This window comes from Aspergillus sydowii (assembly GCF_001890705.1).
Source record: "Aspergillus sydowii CBS 593.65 unplaced genomic scaffold ASPSYscaffold_13, whole genome shotgun sequence".
NCBI lineage: Eukaryota > Fungi > Ascomycota > Eurotiomycetes > Eurotiales > Aspergillaceae > Aspergillus > Aspergillus sydowii.
In genome coordinates this window covers 347,348-372,177 of record NW_024467871.1, presented here as the reverse complement: position 1 = coordinate 372,177, position 24,830 = coordinate 347,348, and the positions used below count along the sequence as shown (strand labels likewise).

The window sequence follows — 24,830 nt, the reverse complement described above, 5'->3', positions numbered from 1 at the left end:
AAAGGTAGTTTCTAGAGCAGAAATGCCTGGCAAACCATGGCTTATACAGCCAGGGAATCGGGAATGGGTTACAACTATCAAATACATCAATTCAAAGGGGTAGTCAATACCCTCCACCATTATCTTCAAGGGAAAAGTTTATATTGAGGGATGGTTTGATGAAGTAGCTATCCCAGGAGATTGGAGAGTTGAAATAAGCACTAATAGATGGACTACAGATATAATTGGCCTGCGCTGGCTTCAAAAAGTCTTTATTCCAGCTACAAATGGGCGTACAAGAGGGGGGTATCGACTCCTTATTCTAGATGGCCATGGAAGCCACCTAACGCCTGAATTTGATACAACAAGCAAGGAAAATAATATTATAGCAATCTGCATGCCTGCTTATTCATCTCACCTTCTGCAACCTCTGGATGTTGGTTATTTTAGCCCTTTGAAAAGAGCTTATGGCAAGCTTATTGAGCAGAAAGGGCGCCTGGGATATAACTATATTAACAAGCTAGACTTCTTGAAGGCTTATCCAACAGCTCACAAAGAGGTCTTTACTATAGAGAATACTAAAAGCGGATTCAGAGCAACTGGAATAGTCCCCTTCAACCCTCATGCAGTGCTGGATAAGTTAAGCTTAAGTATGGTGGTTAAAACCCCCCCTCCTAGTAGAGGGAGTGCTTCAATCCCTTCCTCCCAGCTCTGTACACCTCATACAGTCCGCTAAGTGCACCGGAAAGCTTCCTCAGTCAAGAAGCTTCTTAAAAATAGGTCTAGAAGTCCTACATCACCCTTAAAGCGAGCGCTAGATAAGTTTATAAAGGGCTGTGAGCTAGCTATTTACAATACTAGTTTACTAGCAAATGAAAACTGTACTCTCCGCGCAGCTATTAAGAATGACAGGCAGAAAAAAGGTCGTTCTAAGCGCCAAATGACTCCTACAGAAGGTCTTTCATTTCAAGAAGCTAGGGATCTAATTTTGCTGAGAAATGAGCAATTAGAGGTAGAGGGGGGTAGTGCTGGTGGAAGTGCTCTTCCAACTTTAACTATACCTAAACGTGCCCCGCCAACATGTTCTGAATGTAATATTAAGGGGCATACTAGGAGGGGATGTCCGAATCGTTAATATGATTAGTTTATTTAATTTGAATCGCTTTTGGTTGTTGTACAGTACTTTAAAGTTGATCAAGCATGGATTTTGGGGGGGTATGCACGAACCGACCGGGATGCACGAACCGACCGGGAATTACGTTAAGTATCACGGGATTCGGATTGTTTTGTTGTGACAGCGTCACTCATGCCTTCTTCTTCCCAGCAGGAGCAGCTCTCTTCAATCCTCCCATCTCATTAATGATCAGTTCATCACGCTCCCACATCAACTCAACAGCGGCCCCAATCGGTCCACTCAGCGCCGACAACGCAGCAACCTTGACGAAAAGCCCGATGCACCCAGCGCGACCGTACACAACGCGGTGGGCAGCACGGTACAAGCTCACAGCCCAAATCAAAACACCCGCCGAGCCGATGATATAATCCCAGCGCAAGAACGCGTGCACACCGGCACCGACAGTTTCGACGACAGCACCCGATTCCCATGGCTTAGGGAACGAGAATACAGCGCAGGGATGCAGGGCCGCGAGATACTCCTCCTTGAAGAAGCGGGGCTCGGCAAGGGTCGCGAGCGGGATGATCCATGAGATCAGATGGTTGAGGGTTGCGTTTGCGAAGGCGAATGCGTAGACCCCGCGGAGGGCGCGGAGGGTCGCGCGGCCGCCTTCCACGGTGTGGTCGTTGCTGGTGAATGGGGAGAAGAAGATGTGGGCGACGGTCAGTAGGATCGAGACGTAGGCGGGCCACGGCTGCCAGATGGCGATGAAGATTTGCTTGAGATCTTTGGTGACGTGCTCGGACTCCGGGGCGAGCAGGAGGAAGGACGGAACCATGTACCCGATAAAGAAGACGAATGGGATGGCCCTGAGGACTGCGCGCGGAACACGGATGTTCTCAGCTGTGGGCTTGGTGGCCGTGACGGAGGTGAAGAGCTGGATTGCGCCGTACAGAGGGGCGGCGAAGGCGAAGGTCAGGACCTGTGCGGTAAGACCGAGGACGACGGGGAACGCAGACAGGGTCCAGGCGTTCCCTCTTCTCCAGGCCTCGAGACACACGAGCACCCAGGCGGAGCCGAAGGTGCCGGAGAATCCGATGGAGTGCACCAGCAGAGAGACATTGCTGCCGTCGGTGGTCGGCCAGAAGAAGACGGTCAAGATGGTAAGCAGCTCATCGAGAGGTGCGACGCCGGTGTAGACTTTGCGCAGGGGAGCGTCCACGGTGGGGAGCTTCCCAGCGGCGATGGAGGCCTTGACTAGCTCGTTGGCGCCATTGACTTCGGCGAAGTAGAAAATGGTGTAAAAGACAGACAGGCTCAGCAGCGGGAGGATGAGTTTGGCAGCCATGGCGAGGATTGCGAGATTGCTGACTGCGTAACCCTCGGGGACAGCAGCAACTTTATATCGACAGCGGAATGCGCGGAGGATCAACAGGGCTGTTCCCGCATTGGGTATTCCTTGCGATGGCCGAGGTTGTCTGTGCACATGGACCAGCCCATATTCTGACTATGATCACTACGACGGACTTTTTATTGTCATCATGGACGACATAAATTCAACGGCAGTCAGCACGGTCGCAGCGAGAGTAAGCAGTAACCGGCTAGCCCGCGGATTTGGTGTATTTAGCCATGCCGGCTATTGACACTATGCAGTCATAAGTCAACAAACCCCACATTCCGCACAAAATGGGATTATTCGTGAATCTGACCGCGCACAATGGCTGCCATTGCCGACCCAAATCCCACCGCGGAAGTGACGGTATTCGATATCGGCCAGACCAGCTTGACTCTGTGCTTGCGTCTGCCATGGGTCGTTGGCACAACTCTTTTCCGCCGCTGGTGGCCCTGGAACCGCGTGTATAAGCCGCCGCCTCTCCGCGAGCACCTGTTTCGGCATGTGATGACCTGGTAACCGATCTCGATTTTCCTCGTAGTATAGATCGTGCGCTAACATCTGTGCGAGCCTTGGAAACCACGTCCCGTTATCGGTTTGGCAATGGTACACAGCCTCGGATACAAGTGGATCCAACCTCAAGACGTCCACCCGATACGGCCACATTCCGCATCTCTTTGCGCCCGTTAGCACCGCTGAATTCTGTGGTTACTGGATATGCCGCGGGCTGGGACAGGAGCCCGTCAGCCCTCGCGATGCGGATCTCGTCCTGCTCCACGCCCACGGCGGTGGGTACGTCTCCGGCCATCCTAGTGTCGGTGCCCCGGAACACGTCTTCCTCGCGGAGATCCTGCAGCAGAACGGCACAACGACGGCGATATTCTCGCTGGATTACACTCTAGCGCCAAGGGCGACGTTGCCGAAACAACGCGACGAGGCTGTGGCGGCATATAACTGGCTTTGTGGAGAGCTGGGCGTCGACCCGTCGAAGATTATCGTGATTGGTGATTCCGCGGGCGGGCATGTTATCATGTCGCTTCTCGTAGGGCTGAATGAGAGATACAGTCAGGGTCCAGACCCACGCCCAGCAGCTGCCGTGCTGGTAAGTCCCTGGATGAACCTGCACACCTCGCACCCGCGGGCCCTAGAATTGCACTGGGAAGAGCGCCTATTCAAGCGCTCGCTGGACACATACTGCAAATGGATCCTGCGCGGCGTAAGCCCGGCAGTAGACCTACTGTATGGCAATTTTGCCGTCGGCCGGGAAGTCCGCGGGCCATGGGCCGATATCCTCCCGGTCCGGACTTGGATCACAGCGGGCGCGGACGAACTTGTTTTTCTTTACGATATTGAGGATTTCGTTACGAGGGCAAAGGAGGATGGTGCCGATGTTGTGCTTGATGTGCGGACTGGGGAGAATCATACTTGGCAGTGTGCGGAAGCGTTTGGGCAGCAGAGTCACTTGTTGGCAGTGCCTATGGATGCAGAGCTGCCTGGTGATCTTATGAGGGGCTATCGAGAGTTGGCGATGGGAATATTGCAGCTTCTCTCATCTGGGCAGAGTTCCACTCCGCGGTCAAGGTGAATCCAATCTATTGGCAGGGTTAAAGACTGATCATACTATGGATGACTTTCCGTCTGATCATTATTTACTTCTGCTTGACACAGCCCTATCCGAATCCATTATACAAGAGAGGAGATTCATATAAGAAAGTAGACAAAATCAAATCGCCTCTTCGTCGACATCATAAACAGCATACGTCTGCCCAAACGTCTTTCCCCCAAGTCCCAGTCCCCAAGGTATAGAAAACATGGCCCAGATAATATTTTCCTTCAACCACTGACCCCAGGGCCCAGTCTTCTTCCGAGCTTCGCCATTCTCCGCGGCCGTTCGGTATATCTCTTCCACACGCGGTTTCCTGATACGATGCAACGATTCGCAGGCATCCTCAATAGAGCGGCTAGGGTCTGCTAGCAGTCTAGAAATCAGAAACACATCTTCAAGTGCCATGGACACACCCTGTCCAGCATGCGGCTGCATAGCATGCGCAGCGTCTCCAATCAAAGCACAGCGCCCACGCGACCAGCGCCCACCAAGCGGCAAGCGGTATATTGGGTAGAATTTTATAGTGTCGGTTTGATCGATGAGCCGTCTCAACGTATCGATCCACTCCCCCTTTGCGCCTCCGAGAACGTCATATAGGGTATCCTTGAATCCCATGACCTCCTGCCGCCGCTGGAGTTCCCATCCGTCCCGACTATCGTCCGCGTCTGGGAGGGGAACTTCCCGCGAGAAGGCCCAGAAGACCTCGTCTTTGTCCGCGGTGCATGGTGCAGATAGGAACATCCCTTCTCCTGTCATGGTAGCGGTCAGTCCCTTGATCTGGGCAGCGGATGCAGCGGGGATTCGTGACGCAGGCATGCTGGAAAACAGCACAGATAACCCGGAGTACTCCGGTTTCTGGTCTGGGTCGACATAGATATTCCTAACTGCCGAATGGATCCCATCGCATCCAAGTAAGACATCCGCGTTATCTGTCGTTCCATCTGCAAAGACGACTTTAATGCTGTCTTCCATCTCTTGAATCCCTATAATCCTCTTCCCGAAGAAAACCGAGATCCCACTAGCCTCCTTCACAGCCTGAAGCAGAACATCAACAACATCAACCCTTTTAACGCGCATATAGCCATACCCAGTCGCCGCGCGAGAATGCGAGACAAAATCATCCATTTGGCCTAGAATCCCCCCTTTGCCCGAGTGCAGCGCGAAATCACTCTGGCTGCTCCCTCGTTGCAGGAGGGGCTGGTACACGCCGAGACGGTCAAGCAGACGCAGCCCGTTAGATGGGACCCCGACGGCTCCACCTAGTGTTGTTGGCTCGGGGCGGAGTTCGTAGATTGTGCATTCTATGTTGGTGGTTTGGTGCAGTCGGAGGGCGGCGGAGAGGCCTGCTGGGCCGGCGCCGATTATTATTGCCTAGCGTGGTTAGAGAGGCTTGTTTGAACTTTTAGAGAATTGGGAACTAACCTTTCGTGATTCAGTCATTGTTGGCTTTATTCTGTATCATGGATATTGGTTCCTCTGGTTGTTTGTAACCTGCGCTGCTCTTATACTTGGGGTTCGGGGAGGGTTCCGCGGTTATGACCCTCAATTGAGAAGGCCTACCGCGGACTGACTTCCAAATATGGAAGGCTGTCCATCGCCATAATATAGAGCAGTTTGAACGCATTAACATACCAGATTTATTGAAGGGTATCTACATATCTGCTCCATCCAGCAGCCGATCCCACTGCGAGAAGTCCAGATCCGGCGCAACAGCCAGAAACTCCGACCACAGCTGGTCCCAGTTCTCATCCCACGGCGCAGACCCGCCTGTCTGGTCTCCTGTTGCCGCATGGACTGGATCTACATTTGAATATGCCGAAGAGTCATCCATCACCATTTGTGGTTGACCACTGTCTACTGGCTTTCCCTTGTTTAACGTCGACATCAACGTCCTCAAATTACTTTTAATCACGTCCCGGAATTCACACGGTTCTTCGGTCGACCGTTCCAGCGTCTCATACGCCGCAAGAACCTTGGCCTTTGTGGTCCCGGCATCAGGCGCAGTACCGTCAAACGAGACGTCCGTCGCAAGCGTTAGCGCCGCAAGGGCAACATGCTGCACAATAACCCAGAACCGCGACGGCCTCAGACCAATGGGGACAGTATCGCGAGTCTCCTCCATTGATCGGCGCAGGTCGAGCACGATCTGTGCAGAGCGAAGACAGACCCGTCGGGAATACTCGTACTTCGGATCCGTCATCCCCTTCAGGTGGTATGGGCGATGGAGTCTGCAGAGCCGGGTATGGATGGAGATATGGGCCATTGTGCGCTGCCATATGATATATGGCCGTTCTTTGCATAATGGCTGGCATTTTTGGATACTCTCCTGGTCGAGGTGGAAGACGGCAGGGAGGCCGTTGAGGAAGTCTTGGAATTTCGCGTCGAGGCCGAGGATAACGTCGTAGCAGACTTCTTGGTCTTCTTGGGACACGGGTCGCATTGCGTCAACGGTCTCGCGACAGAGACTTGCGAATTTGGCGCGGTAGATCAGGTACCCTGTTGGAGTCGGGGCGGAGGGCTGGAGGTTTGATGATTCTGTTGTGGGGATGTCGTCGTCGTCTATGTGGGTTGGGAGGTCGACGCACATGTGGTTCGGGTGATATGTGTAGGTGCCTTCTTGGATGCCGCCAGAGAAGGACGATAGCCTACTTTTGAGTCAGTGGCTATAGGGCGTAGAGAGTAGGTAGACATACCAGTCAGACGCGATTAAGCTCCACCAGACACGGCGTTGAACTTCGACCTCTACAATATCGAATCCGTTTGTCTTGCGTTCTTCGCAACGTCTCGGCGTGTCAAGCCGGTGTATGTCCATTGTGCGTGCCATCCAGTAACACCGGGCCCTGATTAGATGTCCCTCCATGGAATATCCATCGTCGTTGTTAATGAAATGTGACAGGTTTGCCATCGCCGCCAGAGCAATCGTCGACGCGGGAATCGGCTCAAGGCCCTGAAGCAGTGACACTGAAAGCCGCATATATGTTTTATATGCTGATGTTGCTTGGGCTTGTGTAGCATTGAGCTCCTGCAATAATTTTGGCGTGGAAGAGAGTGCTGACCCAGCAAACACGCCGAACAGCAGGATCAAACGAGCCCGGTCTGGTGACTCCTTGGATTCAATGCCCTGATACGTCTGATCCATCAGCTCTCGAGTCGAAGGTATATGCAGGATGCCTATGGTCGGCTGCATAGTCAAGGTGAAGTGGTCGAACAGTATTCGTCCCTCACCTATCGGAGGAAGATTTCGAAAAACCTCATCTGCTGAAATAGAAGTGGTAGAGATAGAGTGTGAATGCGACGAAAATGAAGTAAATCGCGGAGCAAGAGACTCGTCCTAATTCACTCTCAGTAATGTGTAGAGTGGCCTGACATGTCCTGTACAAATTACTTACAGCATGCCTCGTCTCTATACCATCAAGTTGAGTGTCTGCATTGCCTGGCTCAAGGGCTCTATTTGCCCGACTGAATACTGCAGCCTCCAGCCTTTGGATCCGATCCAGCATCCCAACATTCCTATATCAGTCAGCATTGTAATGCTTCGTGCGGGGGATCCTAACCTCGCAGTTGATCCCTCAGACAGAGACGCAAAATGCACCGCTGCGTGATTTGCATTGACATCGCTCGATTGAAGTGCCACAGTTCGCTCATGTCGTCCATCATTTTGCTCAGGATATTCACACAAGACGTCCCGCTGAGCGCAGTTCCAGCAAGGCTGGTTACGGTCGCAGCGACGCTTCTTTTGGCGGCATGGGAGACATGACAGGGGTGGCTTGCCCCAATTATGGGTCATGTCGACGGGAACTCCGCCATAGTTTCGTTTCATGATAATGTCTGGCTGAAAGATAGCGACACCACATGGCTCCTTCTGACGAACTGGAGGAAAGACGTGGATGGCGGGCGCAGTGGGTTATTTATTGCCTGAGGCATGGTTCTCTAACGGGTTTAGCGCTGCTTCTATAGAAGTGCTGGACATGGGTGCATCCTCGATGAATGTATAAAGAACGATCGATAATGAGTATATATCATGTCTGTAACACTATATATTAGGTGAATGCTGCTGGTAACAGCTTTACAGTTACTCGGCCCTTGGCCGTGGGTGTATAAAGCTTCAAGTCTCCTGGACCTTGCTTTCTTCTACATCTCTCCACTAGTATTTTTTTGACCTGGGCAATTCGAACTTCTCTAGTGCAGCAGTGGCTGATACAGTTTGGCTTTATTAGAAGTGAGGTTTCATACTTCGGTAGGCGCCTTAAAGAAGGACTGGGGTATCGGAGGCACCGGTGTCTGTATAGAACGGCGTTCAGGGTGAAATTGACCATCTCACGATTATTCCTGATCGTAATGAAACACGATCAATAACCTGAACGAAAGTATTGTCGAGAAGGAAGTTTGAGTTGGTCCAATGAATGGAGCTATTCTTATTTTCCTCATAAGCGTCGATGCAGGAGCCCGCAACAGACTTACTGTTGCTAATGCACGAATAGATCGCACACAATTCTCCAGCTGGATCCTCAGTCAACCGAGTCAGGCAGATCACCACGAACGACCAATCCGAACGGCAATCGGTGCCCTGCCATTTGAGAACTGATGACACTGTGGCCCAAACTTACTTCTATGCTTCCAATAGTGCGGTCTTTATAACCGCATTTCCTTCTTTGCTATACCGGCGACGTTTGGTGTATCATATACAGAAAGAAGGCTATCCACCTGCAGTGCATTCTTGTTCCGGGCTCTCAAGGGCTCACCAAAGGCGCAAGACGTGAAAGGGGTAAATTCTTTGTACCTCACTGCAACTAACCTTGGAATCTTCAGTGCCCCTGACAACTGACTTGCACATGGGAACTCGTCCCAGTCTCACCTTTCTGGTGATCATGCTTATCCATGATTCCATGCCCCGTGGCAGCCCCCACGTGTCGGGCGTTATTGGCAACGTTTCTTTGTGGCCCCGATCTACACACCATCAACGTCATCATGGCTGGTTCCGACAAGGCTGAGTCCCCACCATCGGCGATTCAGTCCGCAATAAAGAAGCTGCCGCTTTGATTAACTTGCTATTGTCGCCCCGGTAGCAGGAGAACAAGCATGATGAATGGGGCGGTGGCTGAGACTGGGGCCCACCGGGCTGTGAGTGGAAGAATGGACTTGCCCCATGGGGCCAAAAGAGAACCAATTAGGGCTGGCTTGATCCTTAGTGCAGGATGGCAGTGACTTGGTGAACATCATTTATTTAAGCAGTTAAAGACCCTGATTTATGGATCCAACTATCTACTGAATCCATACTTAGGTATACAATCATCATGTCCCAAGTCCTGCAAGCATACAACAACCTCGACGCCAAAGAACCATACTACGATGGCAAACCACGCAATCTCGAGGTCAAATTCACCAGCTGGAGCAAGCGGCACCTCCGCATCACAGATGACTCCATCTCCGGGCCCCTGGTCTACACCGCAGACATCCACACCCGCAAGCCCAACATCGTCTTCCAATCCACGAGCACCTCCCAGGTCCCCGCCACAGTCACCTTCCACACCTGGTCCAGCGCAGTCGACATGAGCATCGACGGCGACACCACGACCTCGCGCACAACGCGTTTGCTGAAAAACGATCGGGAATTCGAGTCCCGTGGCCTCGGCGGGAGGACGCTGAAGTGGAGGCGCCGGTCGATTCTGTCGTTCACGAATGACTTTGAGTGTGTGGATGCATGGTCCGGGAAGGTTTTGGCTACGTTTTACTCGCATAGAGGCATTTCGATGACGAGGGCGGGCCGGTTTGAGATTTCGGGGCCGGAGGTGCTGCGCAGTAAAAGGGTTACCGATGAGGTTATTGTTTCGGGCCTTGCCCATGTGTATCTGGAGTATGTTGCGCGGTCTTCTGCGGCTGGGGCTTCTGCTGGGGCTGCTGGGGCGGGTGCTGGTGCTGGTGGCGGTGGTTGTTAGTGGGCTGGAGTATAAGGTATCTTATCATTTGGCGATTGCACTTTCGGGTTATTCTTCTTTGTATTTATAGCTTTATATCCGACGCGCGTTTACGATGTGAATGAACATTATCCTTTCAAGGTTCGCAGTGAGTGGATGACCTTGGTCTTCAATATAAACACTTATATTAGACGATTGATACAAGAACCATATTCATCCACCATATTATAACATTATCCCCGGCACAGCCGTACCTCAGCCCTAAGGTATATACATCTTTGACAACCTAAGCCCCCTGACGAGCCGCAGGCACATCCTCAACCACGTCATTACTCACACCAGCCTCCTCGGCCTTCAGCGCAGGCGCTTCCTTCTCCTTGGACATCTCCTCGCCATTCAACAGCGCATACAGGCCAATGTCCCGCTCGATCTTCTCCCTGCGATCGGCATCCTCCTGCGCGAACCCGGCCTCGCCGAACAGCTCGTCCATTTCCTCGAGTGTGCGGCCTTTTGTTTCCGGGACGCAGAAGTACACCCAGATCGTGCCGATTGTTGTGATTGCGCCGAAGAATATCTACAACGGCATTAGCAAGACGCAGTCAGTGGTAGAAGGGGACCGAAAAAAAAAAAACTGGAAAACTCACAAAGGCACCGAACTGGCTGGTCGAGATAAACGGGGAAGTCGCCATGGCGACAGCAAACTACAGTATCAAAATTAGCACACCATCTCAAGGACTTGATCTCAAACTCTCAACTCTCAACTGCCGGGGTTGACTCACATTGTTAAGCCAATTCGACTGCCCTCCCAGACTAACCCCCTTAGCCCTCATCCCCAGCGGGAAAACCTCACTGATAATAATCCAAGCAACAGGGCCCCACGAGAATCCAAACGAGATGGAGTAGATCCAGACAAACACGACGGCGGCCCAGCCCGCCGAGCGATGTGACTCCCACTGCCCGCTGAACGAGCCCGTGATACCGGCGACAATGAAATGCGACGCCGCCATCCCGATCCCGCCGGCGATGAGGATCGTCTTGCGCCCGAAGTTGTCGACCCAGAGCACGGCGGGGATTGTCGCGAGGAACATGACGATGCCGACGACACCGGTAGCGAGTAGAGAGATGGTGTTGCCGTCTAGTCCGAGGCCTTGGAAGATGAAGGGGGCGTAGTAGAGAATTGCGTTTACCTGCAATTACAATCAGCATGACGTATTCCAGGTGATAGATCAAGTGAGAGAAAGAGAGGAACGGAATGGAGGGAGAGAACATACGCCATTCCACTGTTGAAAGACCATAGTCAAGACCGCCACAACCGTCCGGCGGAACAGCGCCTTGTTCGTAACGAGCGACAGGTAGTCATTATACTGAATCATAAAGCTACTCCTGAACGACCCATCCTGGTACTGCGGGAACTTCTCCTTGACACGGACGCGCTCAAAGTCGCGCAGGGCCTTTATTTCGAGGAACTCGATGCGCACTCGGATATCGTCGGTAGTTGTACTGCGCAGACGGGCGAGCGTCTGGAGACATTCTTCCTCGCGGTCGCGGTTCATGAGGTGCCGCGGGCTCTGTGGCATGAAGGCCACCATGCCCACGGCCAGGATTGTCGAGGGGAGTAGCTGGATGCAGATGGGGACGAGCCAGGCGGCGTCGGATTGGCCTTCTCCTGTGCCGCCGATGAAGTTGGTGCCGTATCCGATCCCTATATCTGTTAGTAGTTAGTCTTTCATGCGATGGGACTGGTATACGCACAGTAGGACACCATAATTCCGAACGTAATTGCCAGCTGCTGCAGGGCGACAAGGGCACCGCGGACTTCAGGCGGCGCGAGCTCAGCATTGTACCTTCATCAGTCAGTCCTGCACTACAGTAAACCAGAAGAGGAGCCTTACAGAGGAACCAGCATACTAAACGCTCCAACCCCGATACCAGTAACAAACCGGCCACCGAGGACATAGTCCTTGTTCAGCGTGCAAGCCTGGACAATGACACCGACTGTGAAAATCACACACGCAATGACCACAGTAATTCGTCGTCCGACTGCATCAGCCAAGTATCCGTTGACCAATGCTCCAATCCACGCGCCCAGCTCCAGGATTGCAGTTAGGAGGGCCTGACGTGTTCCGGTTGTACCACTGTACCAGGGCTCCATCTGTGCAACGTTTAGCATCGACAAAATCGAGACATTATTTGGAATGGATGGCCCGGGCTTACCCGTGCAGTAAAGGAAGTCATGGTCAAGATCTGCCCGAACATTCCCTGATTATCTGCGACAAGCAGATCAGCTCTGCTCTGTATATTCAAACCGTATTGGTGTAGAGACAGACGTACATCCATAAACAAACCCGCCCAGTGCCGCAAAAGTCGCAATCAGTGTTGTCTTCCCATTATTGATGATTCCCTTGACACCAGCGGGACCAGCGAACTGGGCGCGCTTGGCCGACAGGGCTCCAGCGTCGGTTGGGGCCATATTCGCAAGTATTTACTCCGTACTGCAGTGCAGGAATAAGGAACCAGGAATCAGGAATCAGGAATCCAACGGTAGGAATGCGATCGGACGACCGACCTTTTATAGCCGGACGACAGGCCGGCACATGCGGAGGTGCTAGCCCCCGTCTAGCCAGTTAGCCAGGTCTTAGCAGGCGTGGCATCCTTGTCGAGTCGGTTCAGTGGCGGATGAAGCATCAGTTAACCCGCATTTAGCCTGAATGCTGCGGGGAGACGCAATTAGCCTGAGCTGCTGTGGGTTCCCCCGGGCGGGGAGTCGGGGAGACTACAGGCTCAATGCTGGGGAAAGGTCTCGGTTCCAGTCTCTGGCGTCTTCGACTACCAGTGGCACTCAGCTATATAGCCTTTTGTCTCTTCGAATTTCTGGACTGCGTAAAGGGAAGTGGTGCCTGAGGCTGAAATCTGGGGATGCCGGATACGGTTAGTCTGCTTTCTCGCCTCTCTGCCATTAGTTTAAGCGATAAAGGATTATAAATTAAGTGAAACCTGTATAATACTAAAAGGAGAATAGGGCCCAAAAGCAACTGTTTCGTGTTTTACTTTTGGTTCCTATTGGCCTGTTCCCGGGTTACATATATATCTAGCTTGGCATTCCAGCGGCTGCCTCACAGTAACAGCCCGAATCGCGAATTTCATCCAAACTTAATCTGTACAAACCTTCGAGCCATTCTTAAATATATCTGCCGCATTTCACCAATCGTGTAAAGAAAGTTGGACAGTTAGGGATGTGGCAATCACCGAAAATGCGCCACCCGTACTCTGATTCCATGAATGCTAAGAGCGACAAAGAAGTCTAGACCTATTGGTGCTGTATTCGGCATTGATTTTAAAGTTCAGCTCTATTTGGCTTTTGTGAGGGGATTTTCTTTTTATTTCTGCACGGAGGCTGATGTTGCCAAAGCCGCTTGAAATCGGGGAATCGTGACGTAGTTCGTATGCCCTAGGAAGATATCAACGCATATGTATATATATGGATTCACCAATAGGATTAATTCCTTGGTCCGTATGCATCGACAGGAATCAAGTTAGCACGGCATAATAACCCAATAGAAATATATTTTATCTACCCATGGTCCGTTATCCTTCTAGGCCCTATGTTCCTTCGATGATATAGTCTCTGTACCACCACAGCCTAATCCTTGGCCATTTTCGGTTTTTTTTTTTTTTTTTGAATGGCGACTCGTGCGCCTGGTTCCAACAGCGTCTCGACGAGCCCTCAAGTTGTAATAGGGGTTTAACCTCTCATAATTGGGTCACTGGGTGCATCCATATATTAGTGCGTTATGTGGGTCCATACTTCTCCTGCCGGGGTCTCAATTCCCGAAAGTCCGGCCCTATACGAGCAGCCTGCGGCCATGCAGGCCTAATTGATATAAAGGCCATGAGAGCCCCTCTGAACAGATGACTGCCCGCTACAGTAGGACATCCCGTCATGGAACCGTCCAACGTATTCGTCAGGTGGCGACCACTCCCCACTACACAGCTCGACACGCCAGAAATCAACCGCGTGCACGAGAAGAAACAGCACCACAGCTCCCGCATATCCATCTCCCTAACATCGCCAGGGGATCGCGCCTGGAAAAGCAGCCCTGTATTCAACCAAGTCTTCGGGCCCACGGACGACAACAAGGCCGTTTTCAACGCCGTTGTGGCCCCTATCCTCCCGCGAGTCCTCCTGGCCGGCGACTCCTGCAGCTTCTTCGCCTACGGACACTCCGGGAGCGGCAAGTCGCATACTATACTTGGGTATGATTTTGAAAACCCTGATAGTTTCGGGCTATCGGTTGCTGCTGCGAGGTGTCTTCTCGAGGAGCTGAAGGGGTTCAATACCGGTAATGCGAGGGATGATCCCTCTTCTGCTGGAGGGTTACAGCTGGGAATTGGATTACGCATGTACGAGCTGCGCGGAAACGCAGCGTTTGATCTCCTGAATGACCACTGCAAGTGCTATATCCGGCAGGGATATGACGGACAGACGCATATCCGCGGCGAGACCGAGATCTTTGACGGCGGGCGCGTTCGGGTCCGGCCCATTATGACGAAACCGTGTTGGGAGTTTGATGACTTTCGACGAGAGCTACTGCGTGGTCTGCAGCTGAGAGCGAGTGGGGTGTCTACTATTCACGAGGAGAGTTCGCGTACGCATGCAGTGCTAGAACTCGAGATTGTTAATAGGGCGTTGCTGGATGCGCGGGAGGCGGTTGTTGAGCGGCAGTCGGAGTTGGTTCCTGTTGCGAAGCGGGCGACGGATGTTTACATCGAGGAGCAGATGAAGGGGCTTGTACGGACTGAAGATGGGGAGTTTGTTTCGAATCCGGAGTATCAGATTGACCAGCGACGGATCGATGAGGCGGAAGAGAAGAAGGCTGAAGTTGAGAAGTATGTCAAGGATGCAGAGAACCATGTTGATGGTGTTTTTGGGTTATGTGGGCAGACATGTCTCGGGGGAAAGCTGGTATTTGTTGACTTGGCCGGAGCTGAGTATTATCATGGGAAATCGCCGTCCTCTATAGGTGGTCCACGACCGCTGCCTAGTCCGCAAGAACAGAGGGAGGGCAGGCAGATTAATACCGACCTTCTCGCTCTCAAGGAAGTTATCCGCGCAAGGGCGTCGAAGAAGTCTCGCATTCCATATCGGTCATCGCCTCTGACGATGGTGCTGCGTGGACATTTCGAGCCGCGTGGCAGCAAGGACAGCTACTCAGCAGTGATTCTGACAGCCTCGCCGGCAGCCGACCAGTATGCTGCCACTGCAAATACGTTGAAGTATGGAGACTTGGTTGGCATGGCTAGCGGGGCTAAGAAATAGATATACTACGGTGTGAAGCGTCTGATTTATCTAGAAAGACCGTACCATTGATCTAATAATTTGCCGTCGGTATTGTCGCCTTCTCACAAGCAAGGGCCATAGATATCATCGTGTACACCACAGGTCTTAGCTTAACCCGCTCCTGCGCTGTCCTCTCAAGGAAGCTCCTCATCCAATGCACTAATTCAAGATCTGAACTGGCCTCAAGCCGGCTGTGTGATTGAATAACATTGGTGGATAAGACCAGAAACGGAATGAACTGATGGAGGAGAACAAGGCTTATAAGCATAGTTAGTGCATATCCTCTAATAGAATAACAAACAAATCAATCCGCAACGTACCTGGTTCCCCAGTGGGCATGGGAAGTCGATCTCATAAAGCTCTGGAACAGTTCCAGTGCGCGTCTAGCAAGGTCAACGGTAATAGATGACAAACGGCCATTATTGCGGCTGCTATGGGCATGCAGATCAATGATGATGAGGTGTTTATAGGCGCCTAAGAGAATATCCAGCGCGAACCAGGAATCGACATGGTTGGTAGTCATGCTAAGAAGCTCGTCCTGTGTCCGTTAGACCATGAAAAGTTCAAGAGAGGCTCTTCCCAGAATAGATTGATAATGGCATACCGGCTTCCAGATATCGATAGTTGTATGTATTTCCATAGCCAGATCACCGGCTGTCTTCTCGTCTAACACTTCCCCCCCTAACCCATCGATATGGTCCAGGCATTTGAGCATAACGAGAGTCTGGCGCATAGAAGCTAGAAAGTGGATTTGAACGAAGTGCATATCAGGATCATCATTTCCAGTGATTGTAGGATCAGGAAAGTTCACAGCCCAGGATCCTGCAGGTATGAGAGCCGGTTTGCCCAAGGAGAGGCGGAACATGCAGTCCATCCGGAGTAGGTGCCAGAACTCGAAACGTTTTCGGTTCCTGTCTGCCTCGTCGAGGCCATTCAATTCATTGTCGCCGTGTTTATGGTCTTTGTTTGTAGTCCCTCGGTTGTTACTGTCAACCCAGAAGTAGCCTAGTGTTCGTGCAACGGAGCATGCATGACCGAGGGCTTTCCAGGCCAGTTCGAATTCAGCTTCCTCGAGGGCTAACGATACCTAGTAGATTTGCATGAGATCCAAGGCCGTATATACAAGAGTTAAGGGTTGATCTTACCATGATGGATGCCGCCGACAAATCAGCAGCAGTACTTCCTGCCAGCTCAAGCCAACTCGCTCCTATCTTGATACACGATTCGGAGATGCAATTGACAATCTCACGTTTAGTCCGGAAGCCCTCATGATCTAACAAGCTTCCGTGTAAAAGAACATTATAATAAATTATCTGCGCGGTGCAGTCTATCTGGACGTGTCGCGTTTCCAATAGGTCAGGCAATGCCATTAGGAAGTCCTTGTCCAGATGTGTCCGCGGGCCATTCACCTGGCGACAGTCATGATATTCTGAAAGTATGGTTAGCATAAGTATTGAATACGCATGTGTGAGTGTACGACACATACTTTGTATCCAATTCCGTGCCACATGCTTAGGAATGATAGGGTGGTCGGGTGCCGACCCTATCGGGGCCGTATAATCAGTAAAAGAGTCAAGATCATCAATTGCTGCATCTACAGCGTTGTTAAGTCTTTCGCTTTGTAAGATGCAAATTTCCAAGGGTTTGAGATAGCAGAATATGCCAGACAGAGCCCGTGGACGTGTCGCTGGATTCTTTATTTGATTCCATAACCCGCGTATCATCCCCCGTGCGTCATCCCCATGCACCGAGTTTAAGCCTGTTGGTACGGGACTGTCCATACCCGAACTGGCAGACGATACAGATATTGAACGAGCAGCATATGTACAATCCTCTCGTAGGCGAGCCAGCTCACAATGGTCTTCCAGACGGTCCAGCCGTTCCAGAATGCTGCTTAAGATATTCTGATCGTCAACTCCCCTAAGGCCCACGCAGACTAGTTACTACAAGAATGGGATATGCTAGGATAAGTATGAAAAGCTCACCATGGCCTCCTGGGCCGAGATTTCCGTGGTACGTAGGTGCACTCCGCGCCTGCGGCCTCGCATTTGTCGCAGCGTGGGTCAACTTTGTTGCACCGCGTCTGATAAATTATTTCCTATGTAAGTCTATTTGACACCATAGAGTCGGCATATTTCATACCTTTTTTAATTGGCAGCGGCGGCACTACGGTGTATTGTTAATACTCCCCCTTTCTGGCCAATATGAAGGTATCCTCGGCTTGGACTCACTGATGTTCGCGCTGTGGGGCGCTGAGAGCTCATAACGTAGCTAATGAATATATTAGGGATTGCGTCTATGACGAACACTATTATGGCACCCAATGTACCACTGAGTATTAGCAAAGAAGCAAAACAGTAGACGGTGATTGCCGCTGATTTTTCTGTGCCCATCACGTGCGTCGTTATAGGATGATGTAATCAATATACAGCCTTACAGCCTCTCAAGTCTGTAAGTCTGCGTGAAGGTGGTGAGTTGAAATGCTGAAAACTGAAAGAGAGTGAAACCCCATAGAAATCTCTGATCTGGAATTTGTGGTTCCCTGTCCAGATCAATGCGTGGAACTGCAGTTAGTCAAAGGAGGTTTCAGGGCTACTACTATACACAAGGAATCCGATTCTTAGTAAAACAAAAGCGTCGATGGGAGTAATAATATGGTTTCTAGTTTTTATTATAATAAGCCGTTATAAACATGCATCGTCAAACCATTCCATCAGTCTCAGCATTCCATTGCTAAGCCATCCGTCGACTTAGTCGACTTAAGCACAGGTAGGTCCGTTGTTGGCGCCAACGTTCTGGCATGTCTGGCCGTTGGTGCAGGTAGTGACGGGGGTGGGGATGCCCTCCTCGTTGCAGACGAGGATGGTGTTGGCAGCGGCTGTTGTATCATGTTAGCTCAGGGCACATATAGAAGGATTCCAAGTACTCACGTCCAGCACCGCAGTTGGTCTCGCCGGGAGTGCAGTCAGCGGCGGCAAGGCCAGCGAAGAGCGCGGCAAGGGCGACAGTGAAGAAACGCATTCTGATGGATTTGTGAAGGTGGAAGAGATTTATCTGACTTTGAGGGATGGTAGATTGTGGTTGAAGAGGATGAGATGGAAATTGACACCGGGTAGACGTGCGGTTTAAGTATCTTTGTAGATGGCTAACGGCTCTCAGGTATTTGTCAATGTTTGGACTTTGCTATGGATACCAGGACTCCGAGCCTCGACGATACTACCCTATAACACGTCGCGTCGTGGTCGTGGACGGCACTGCAGGTGGGCAAGCCCTTGGCCCCCAAATATCCACTATACAGTCCAGACTCCAGCCTCAAGCCGAAGCTTAGCCATAGGCTCCTATCTTCATACCCCCCTGGCATGGCCCCCCAATCTCACCATGACACCAAGGCTACCAAGCCATGATTGTGGGGTACCTGCAGGGCGCTGATCAGTGCTGTCGACGGGTGACGGTGTGAGTTTCTCATACTGTGGAGCTCGGTTGGATGTGAATATTCAGCTCGGTTCCACTTCCTGCCAAACCGGGACCTAAGCGTCGATATTCATTCCCTCGGTATCATGAGCGAAACCCACATCGCCAACAGCTAAGCAATGCCTCGCTAGATAGCGCTGACATGGGCCACGTCACGGGTGGATGAGCTGAAAGGGCCATTGCAACGTCGGCAAGAATAGAATAAACATGCCAATGTGTAGAAAGAGGTGAAAAGAACAGTCGAGCTTCATTCAGCCTCTATCTCACTCTCCGACGTTCAGCCAGGGGTGGAACCTGGCGATCCAACCCCAGTCAGGGAAGTGATATGCTGGGATGTTTTAGGCGTTTACATGAAAATCTCGGATTTTTTCACACATTTGGCTACAATAACCCACATTCACAGAGAAAAGAAGAAATGCCTGAAGCTCTATGGCCATGCTACGGTCCACCGTCCGCTCTCCACCAGGAAGGTAGTGTTTCACTCACGCTGAATATTAGGTATACCTTCTAGACTCGGCAATTCGCTGGGTTGAGTCAAACCTTTCTAACGTATTCTTATATACAACAGGCACAAGTACAACTGTAAGTGTAGTGTATGTTATTTCACCGCAAAGCCCGACTGCATCTAGCCTGCTTCATGAGCGCTCCGCAGGCAGGTGGGTACAAGCCCGGGTGGGAACAGACGTCTCCGAGGCAAAAATATCTTGGCTCACTGGGTTACTGAAGATGGAAGTGCTCGCCTACATGGTGGGTTTCGATCTGAGCCTCATGCTGCAGGCCTGATAATCACTTTTCGTGGGGGCCAAAAAGCAGCTTCAAGAAAATGCCTACTATTATTAGACTGTCTATCCGTCTTTTCCGGATACAAGGGCGAGACCTCTGCAAATGGGCATTCTATCATTTCGGTCCTAGGCAAAAGTAGGTTATTCTGGAGATTGCCTGATAACTATCGCTTCGAAGAAGCTGCAATCTATAAGTCGTAACTTCACCCGAATAGAGTAGCAAATAACGCATACTTCAAGAGCCTCGGCTAACAATAGGCAAGACCCAGGTACGAATACCCAATAGAGGCGTCAGCTGTAAGAGAGCGGGATTTAACAACACCGTATGCCCTGGGATCCGTTTATCAAGAACCGGCCAGGGACAAAGCATAATATGATCGACATACGTTTCACCTGCAGTCGCCAGGAGAGTCTATTTCCATACTGATAGGCTATCTTTGAGTCAGTTGTTGATACGCTTCTGGTAATAATGCATTCATATCACATCAAACATATCCTGCTAATACAACAGGCTAAGTACATCACAAAGTCGCTTTCGCGCCCTCTCCATTCAAGTCATTATAAAATGCCTTGACGTACGCCTCCGAATTCGAATTGCCCAGCGTGCCACTCTCCATGCGATTCATCGCATATGTAAAGGTGATCCCTCGCTCAGCATCTATAATCGCAAGCGACCCCCCATACCCACCCCAGAAGCAAACCTTCCCCTCTGGAATCCAGTCAAGACTGCCATTCGACAGCCCAAAGCCCATCCCCATTTTCAGAGGTGTCCCCAGAACAAGATCCGGCCCCTCAGCCTGCGTCTGCCAGATGAGGTCCACCGTCGACGACTTGAGGAATTGCTTCCCATTCAACGATCCGCCATGCGTGATAATCTCGAGGATCTTGTTAAAGCCACGCGCATTCGAAAACCCACCAAACGAGCCGATCCCGCAGCGTCGGAATTCGGGCGTTACGGTGTATTTTGCGTCCATGCGACAGCCCCGGAATGCGCGCAGGGCGATGTACATCGGGTTATCGGGCTTGGGCGGATCCTTCAGCATCGCAGGTGGGAGTGGAGTTGGCGAGACCATCTCTCCGATCCGGGTCCATTCGCGCTCGTCCTGGAGTCCGAGGTGGAAGTCTGCGTCCAGCGGCGTGGAGAGTTCGTCGCGGACGAAGTCTGGGAGTGGTTTGCCGCTGGCGCGGTGGACGAGTTCACCCAGCAGCAGACCCTGCGACATGAGGTGGTAGCCCGACGCAGTACCTGGTTCCCACCAGGGTTTCTGGGCGATGAGTTTTTCGGTCGCGAGGGGTTGGTTTGAGAGGAGCTCGGAGACTGGGAGTTCGGGGTCCCATGAGGGGAGGGCTGAGGTGTGTGCGAGGCAGTGGCGGACGAGGATGGACCGTTTGTCGTCTGTGTTGAATTCGGGCCAGTACTTCGCGACGGGGTCGTCTGGGTGGAGTTGGCCTCGGTCGATGAGTATCAGAACGGCCAGGGCTGTGATTGTTTTGCTAATGGACCAGACGGGGACGATGGTGTCGCTGGTCCAGGGCTGGGTGCGCGCAGGGGTGCTGTATCCGCCGTACAGGTCGACAGCTGTCTCGCCATTGATCGATACGCAGACGGAGGCACCCAGTTCAGCGCCGGTTTCCAGCTGCTTGGCAAACGTGTCGCGCAGACCGCTGAAGCGCGGGTCGCAGTGGCCTTGGACAGACATGGTGGTGTGCACAGGAGAACAGGAAAACCAGCACTGAGACCAGAACGAGGGGTCAGGGGACAGAATGAGGGGAAAGATAAGCAGATCAGCTCGGCTCATTTCGACTCATGCTGACTTGTTAACCGGATTGTACCTAGGCTGTGGCCAGCATGTGGATGTCCCCACCGTGGGTCTGATATATCAGCATTCGATCTTGCCATTCAGACACTCAGACCACGACAGGACCCAAATCTATAGCAGGGGATATACTGTTTAACCCAATGATCATGCGTCATACATGCTTCACAAGAGGGTTGTTATATATGCAAGCTACAGGTTTACTAACAGATTGGCTACAAGTAATGTCACTCAACATCATCGTCTTGTCATTGCAGTTTTACCCAAGGCTATGCGTAATGCAATTTTGCCAAAGGGCTAGCATATGTAATAGCTAAAGTTTTACCTACAGGTCCGCTGCAAGCAGCATCATCGAAGGCTATTGCTATGTTGTTGCCGTTTTACCCAAAGGCTATGCGTGACGCAAGTTTTGCCAGAGGGCTAGCAAGTATCGCACATCATTGAAGACTATTACTATGTGGTTGCCGTTTTACCCAAGGCTATGCGTATTGCAAGTTTTGCCAAAGGGCTGGCATATATCCAATATCTTCTACCCAAAGGCTGTGCATGAAGCAAGATTTTCCAGGGGGCTTGCGACGAGTTGGACTTTGGATGGTGTTTCTGTCCGAGGTTAGCTTGGTTTATTAACCCTCTCGGTTTAGGCGAATCCTCTTGGTGGGGAATGGAATGTTAGTTTCGATATGTTTTGCGGAATTAGTTACGCAGTTGCTGCCGTGACATGTCAGTTCTAGTTGTCGTTAGACTGAGTTTGACGCTTCATTATCCTTTTGCTGCGGCGTGCGCCTCCTACAGGCACCAGATCAGCCGAATGCTCTCGGTGATCTGGAGAATAAACCCCGCGACGTATTCATCAAGCGTTTTTCATGTGGCGGGAGGAAGTTGTCTTGAGAGGTCCGTACTCTTGCATTGTCATGAAAGATGGGTTGCTCGGGGGTCCGCTCAGGTAATCGACATAGCTGTCGTCGTAGTCGGCCTCTATCACGAATATCTTGGTCGTGTCCTGTGCTATAAATAGCCGTCTGCGGTCTAGGATTAGCACACTGTGTTTCAACACGAGCCCGGGCTATTCTCACCTCTTGCCCGACGGCACTTGGCGTGGTGTCTTCTCGTCGTGCATGATCCAATTGACCATCTCGGCAGATTCCTGTTTATAGATCGGTATACCAGCTGTCTTTCGAGACCGGCACTGAGCTTTAGCTTCGAGGATAGCGAATGCTTCCTCGTTCTTGTCGTGTCCGCATAGCCCTAAATAGCCGTCGGTACGGGTCTCTATTTTGGCGAGGTGGTATTGGATCTTGAAGCCAAGCCGTGTGCTGCTCCAACCACAACGTCGACCCCGTGTGTTAATTGCGACGGCACAGAGAAACAGTAGTATCGCCTCATTGACAGTTTGCTCGTCCTCGGTACGCTCCCATAACTGGTTGGAATAATCGTTGTTTGACTCTACGCTTTCCAGGGAGGCTACCGAAGCAGCCATTGTGCTGGGATGAGAGACTGCCGACATCGATCGTTGTCTGTACCTTGGGGAACCAACCGGGGCTGAACGTTCCGGCTCGCTTCCTGGGTCTCCTGGGGTTGCGATAGCATCCAGTTACCTGCCTGAATTTGGGAATCGCGTACGAGCTGGAAAGTGCCCAGAGTAATTGGCCGGGAGTCACTATTTCCATTAGCGAGATGATCAGGAAAGTGTTGAGATCCGACCATATTCGTACCAATCTCCCTGGCCTTTGCTTTGTTAGGGATCTGAAATGTTGTGGCTGAGTCGCACCCATAGGGGATACACTTTCCCTTGTGCATAGCAGTAACACAGGGAGCCATGCTGTCCGGATCACGATCATCACAGCCTCCTAACTCGCCCACACCGCGCATCCCTGCATTTCACTGAACATTCTACTGCAATTCTACCAGTGTCTAACTTGGAAGTGGTAAACTTCTAGAATCAGGAGTAGTGATAGTAAAAACATCACCGGAGGTGATAGCTTGGTACCCTGGTTTCCCGTTTTCCCCGAACGTTCCAGTAAGCCTTGGTAGTGAATAGGCTTTACCACGATACAGCCTATGGGAGGGCTTAGGCTGGGTCAAAAGAACAAGTTCAGACACTCCATTTGATAGTCTTCTCTGCGAATGAAATTGGACTTTTAGTGTTGAATCAGATGTCTCCATTGGCCGGCCGCACCAAGACCACGACCAACCGCGCTTGCGGAGATTGCAGGGGCCATTGTGTCGCCGTTTACAAACCCTGCAAACCGGCACGCACACCCCCTCGTGGGCCAGCCCGTTACAACCAGGCTTGGGGAATTTGCCCCGTGCTAGTATTTATTAGCGCAGGAACTTACAAATGCAGCATGGATATATCATGTGCTTACGTCCTTTCTTGGCCTTCTTGGAAGGCGTGGGAGGTTCAGCGGCACTGGCGGTGGCAGGGACGTCTCCGCGTCCGCAATATGCTTGAGAAAACATTGAAATCTGTCCATATGCTTAATATCTCCCTGGTCTTTGCGCCGTTAGGAATCTGAATCGCTTTGACTGATTTGCATCTCGGCCAGACCACCCGGAAGAATTGGTGCTGCTCGTTGCTGACACGGGAACCAGAATGGAGGGTTTCCATCTGATGACTTGAAGTGTCCTAAGTTCCCGGAGCTTGAATTGCTAATACTGTTTCTTAGGTGTCGGCTCCTCATCAATGACGTTAATATAAGGCACACACACCTTGTCAGAGCCGTCGAGGGGGCGGCGGGGCGGAAAAGACCGCCAGGACGGCCACCACGGCCAGGAATACCACGATTTCGTGGGCGACAGTGGCCTCGCTGGCCTAATTATAACATTAGCATTTTGAACACCATTGAGTCTGATACACGCCGTATAAGACTTACCTCTTCAAAGTCCACGGGGTAGCTCGCTGGTATTTCATCCTAGATATTTATTAGTATTACCCAATTGTGAGATAATGCATAGTTAACACGAGTGCAAACATACAACTTTATTCACCGCAGAGGATGGCGGAGGCGAAGAGATTCGCGAAGCCATGGAGAAGAGGCGGTCGGCCTCCTCAGATGGGGGGTTTGCGGATGGAGTTTTCTGTATGCAATAATTAGAACCGGTTTGACCAGATGCGATCCCTGAAAAGACATTGAACATGGCCATGGATACTTATATTGTGTTTGATGGTGTGGATGGGAAGAGGTTGATAATGGAGTTGAAAACGCGGTCCCTATGTGCTATATTTAGAACTGGTTCAAGTATATTGAATACCCCAAAAACGCAACAAAATGGNGTACTTACATGGTTCTTTCTTGGAAGGGGACCGTTTTGAACAGGGAAGCGACCCTGGTCGCAGAGGGTTATCGGATTAGGCTGGACTATTTGTCATTTCGCCCAAATTGCGACGGTGTATATAATATATCGAATAGCGTGC

The 24,830-nt window shown here is 51.4% G+C and overlaps 12 protein-coding genes across 12 annotated transcripts; 3 read left to right on the top strand and 9 right to left on the bottom strand.

Moving 5' to 3' along the window:
- Positions 1-1,001: 1,001 nt before the first annotated feature.
- Positions 1,002-2,815, bottom strand: ASPSYDRAFT_49687 (uncharacterized protein). Its single transcript, XM_040847889.1, has one exon. The coding sequence runs from the start codon at positions 2,439-2,441 to the stop codon at positions 1,284-1,286; it is 1,158 nt and encodes a 385-aa protein (XP_040698375.1). The 5' UTR covers positions 2,442-2,815; the 3' UTR covers positions 1,002-1,283.
- ASPSYDRAFT_61157 (alpha/beta hydrolase) lies at positions 2,811-4,071 on the top strand (the record flags this gene model as incomplete). The annotated part of the gene is made up of 2 exons (XM_040849950.1): positions 2,811-3,001; positions 3,057-4,071. The coding sequence occupies 2 exons, from the start codon at positions 2,811-2,813 to the stop codon at positions 4,069-4,071; spliced, it is 1,206 nt and encodes a 401-aa protein (XP_040698374.1).
- Positions 4,072-4,140: 69 nt separating this feature from the next.
- ASPSYDRAFT_469157 (FAD-dependent oxidoreductase) lies at positions 4,141-5,637 on the bottom strand. The gene is made up of 2 exons (XM_040847339.1): positions 5,515-5,637; positions 4,141-5,463 (listed from the first exon to the last, which is right to left on the bottom strand). The coding sequence occupies exons 1-2, from the start codon at positions 5,530-5,532 to the stop codon at positions 4,210-4,212; spliced, it is 1,272 nt and encodes a 423-aa protein (XP_040698373.1). The 5' UTR covers positions 5,533-5,637; the 3' UTR covers positions 4,141-4,209.
- Positions 5,638-5,743: 106 nt separating this feature from the next.
- On the bottom strand, positions 5,744-7,912 carry ASPSYDRAFT_35260 (uncharacterized protein; the record flags this gene model as incomplete). Its single annotated transcript, XM_040845319.1, has 4 exons — positions 5,744-6,737; positions 6,786-7,423; positions 7,482-7,602; positions 7,647-7,912. 4 exons carry the CDS (start codon positions 7,910-7,912, stop codon positions 5,744-5,746), a joined length of 2,019 nt encoding a protein of 672 aa, XP_040698372.1.
- A 1,474-nt stretch (positions 7,913-9,386) lies between these two features.
- Positions 9,387-10,028, top strand: ASPSYDRAFT_35259 (uncharacterized protein; the record flags this gene model as incomplete). The annotated part of the gene is made up of 1 exon (XM_040845318.1): positions 9,387-10,028. The coding sequence occupies one exon, from the start codon at positions 9,387-9,389 to the stop codon at positions 10,026-10,028; it is 642 nt and encodes a 213-aa protein (XP_040698371.1).
- Positions 10,029-10,336: 308 nt separating this feature from the next.
- Positions 10,337-12,637, bottom strand: ASPSYDRAFT_81559 (putative MFS monosaccharide transporter; the record flags this gene model as incomplete). The annotated part of the gene is made up of 9 exons (XM_040851095.1): positions 12,339-12,637; positions 12,222-12,274; positions 11,900-12,159; positions 11,760-11,851; positions 11,279-11,709; positions 10,787-11,194; positions 10,652-10,708; positions 10,401-10,581; positions 10,337-10,380 (listed from the first exon to the last, which is right to left on the bottom strand). Exons 1-9 carry the CDS (start codon positions 12,475-12,477, stop codon positions 10,337-10,339), a joined length of 1,665 nt encoding a protein of 554 aa, XP_040698370.1. The 5' UTR covers positions 12,478-12,637.
- A 1,310-nt stretch (positions 12,638-13,947) lies between these two features.
- Positions 13,948-15,324, top strand: ASPSYDRAFT_160364 (kinesin family protein; the record flags this gene model as incomplete). The annotated part of the gene is made up of 1 exon (XM_040842898.1): positions 13,948-15,324. The coding sequence occupies one exon, from the start codon at positions 13,948-13,950 to the stop codon at positions 15,322-15,324; it is 1,377 nt and encodes a 458-aa protein (XP_040698369.1).
- A 26-nt stretch (positions 15,325-15,350) lies between these two features.
- Positions 15,351-17,681, bottom strand: ASPSYDRAFT_469033 (uncharacterized protein). Its single transcript, XM_040847336.1, has 8 exons — positions 17,577-17,681; positions 17,488-17,511; positions 17,331-17,428; positions 16,832-17,265; positions 16,491-16,774; positions 15,950-16,432; positions 15,666-15,883; positions 15,351-15,602 (listed from the first exon to the last, which is right to left on the bottom strand). The coding sequence occupies exons 1-8, from the start codon at positions 17,607-17,609 to the stop codon at positions 15,377-15,379; spliced, it is 1,800 nt and encodes a 599-aa protein (XP_040698368.1). The 5' UTR covers positions 17,610-17,681; the 3' UTR covers positions 15,351-15,376.
- Positions 17,682-17,980: 299 nt separating this feature from the next.
- ASPSYDRAFT_49681 (uncharacterized protein) lies at positions 17,981-18,551 on the bottom strand. Its single transcript, XM_040847887.1, has 2 exons — positions 18,276-18,551; positions 17,981-18,223 (listed from the first exon to the last, which is right to left on the bottom strand). The coding sequence occupies exons 1-2, from the start codon at positions 18,364-18,366 to the stop codon at positions 18,105-18,107; spliced, it is 210 nt and encodes a 69-aa protein (XP_040698367.1). The 5' UTR covers positions 18,367-18,551; the 3' UTR covers positions 17,981-18,104.
- A 1,453-nt stretch (positions 18,552-20,004) lies between these two features.
- Positions 20,005-21,524, bottom strand: ASPSYDRAFT_49680 (serine hydrolase domain-containing protein). The gene has a single exon (XM_040847886.1). The coding sequence runs from the start codon at positions 21,296-21,298 to the stop codon at positions 20,120-20,122; it is 1,179 nt and encodes a 392-aa protein (XP_040698366.1). The 5' UTR covers positions 21,299-21,524; the 3' UTR covers positions 20,005-20,119.
- A 410-nt stretch (positions 21,525-21,934) lies between these two features.
- Positions 21,935-22,892, bottom strand: ASPSYDRAFT_135893 (uncharacterized protein; the record flags this gene model as incomplete). The annotated part of the gene is made up of 2 exons (XM_040840734.1): positions 21,935-22,434; positions 22,489-22,892. The coding sequence occupies 2 exons, from the start codon at positions 22,890-22,892 to the stop codon at positions 22,266-22,268; spliced, it is 573 nt and encodes a 190-aa protein (XP_040698365.1). The 3' UTR covers positions 21,935-22,265.
- Positions 22,893-23,122: 230 nt separating this feature from the next.
- Positions 23,123-23,974, bottom strand: ASPSYDRAFT_469001 (uncharacterized protein). Its single transcript, XM_040847334.1, has 2 exons — positions 23,782-23,974; positions 23,123-23,724 (listed from the first exon to the last, which is right to left on the bottom strand). The coding sequence occupies exons 1-2, from the start codon at positions 23,873-23,875 to the stop codon at positions 23,327-23,329; spliced, it is 492 nt and encodes a 163-aa protein (XP_040698364.1). The 5' UTR covers positions 23,876-23,974; the 3' UTR covers positions 23,123-23,326.
- Between the last annotated feature and the right edge of the window lie 856 nt (positions 23,975-24,830).

Coding starts and splice junctions, on each gene's coding strand:
- ASPSYDRAFT_49687 (XM_040847889.1), bottom strand. CDS start 2,441: ATGGCTGCCAAACTCATCCTCCCGCTGCTGAGCCTGTCTGTCTTTTAC.
- ASPSYDRAFT_469033 (XM_040847336.1), bottom strand. CDS start 17,609: ATGAGCTCTCAGCGCCCCACAGCGCGAACATCA. Junction 17,429..17,487: donor GCCGCTGCCAATTAAAAAAG/GTATGAAATATG, acceptor ATAATTTATCAG/ACGCGGTGCAACAAAGTTGA. Junction 15,603..15,665: donor CATGCCCACTGGGGAACCAG/GTACGTTGCGGA, acceptor TATGCTTATAAG/CCTTGTTCTCCTCCATCAGT.
- ASPSYDRAFT_49681 (XM_040847887.1), bottom strand. CDS start 18,366: ATGCGTTTCTTCACTGTCGCCCTTGCCGCGCTCTTCGCTGGCCTTGCC. Junction 18,224..18,275: donor GACCAACTGCGGTGCTGGAC/GTGAGTACTTGG, acceptor ATGATACAACAG/CCGCTGCCAACACCATCCTC.
- ASPSYDRAFT_49680 (XM_040847886.1), bottom strand. CDS start 21,298: ATGTCTGTCCAAGGCCACTGCGACCCGCGCTTCAGCGGTCTGCGCGAC.
- ASPSYDRAFT_469001 (XM_040847334.1), bottom strand. CDS start 23,875: ATGTTTTCTCAAGCATATTGCGGACGCGGAGACGTCCCTGCCACCGCC. Junction 23,725..23,781: donor CAAGAAGGCCAAGAAAGGAC/GTAAGCACATGA, acceptor AATAAATACTAG/CACGGGGCAAATTCCCCAAG.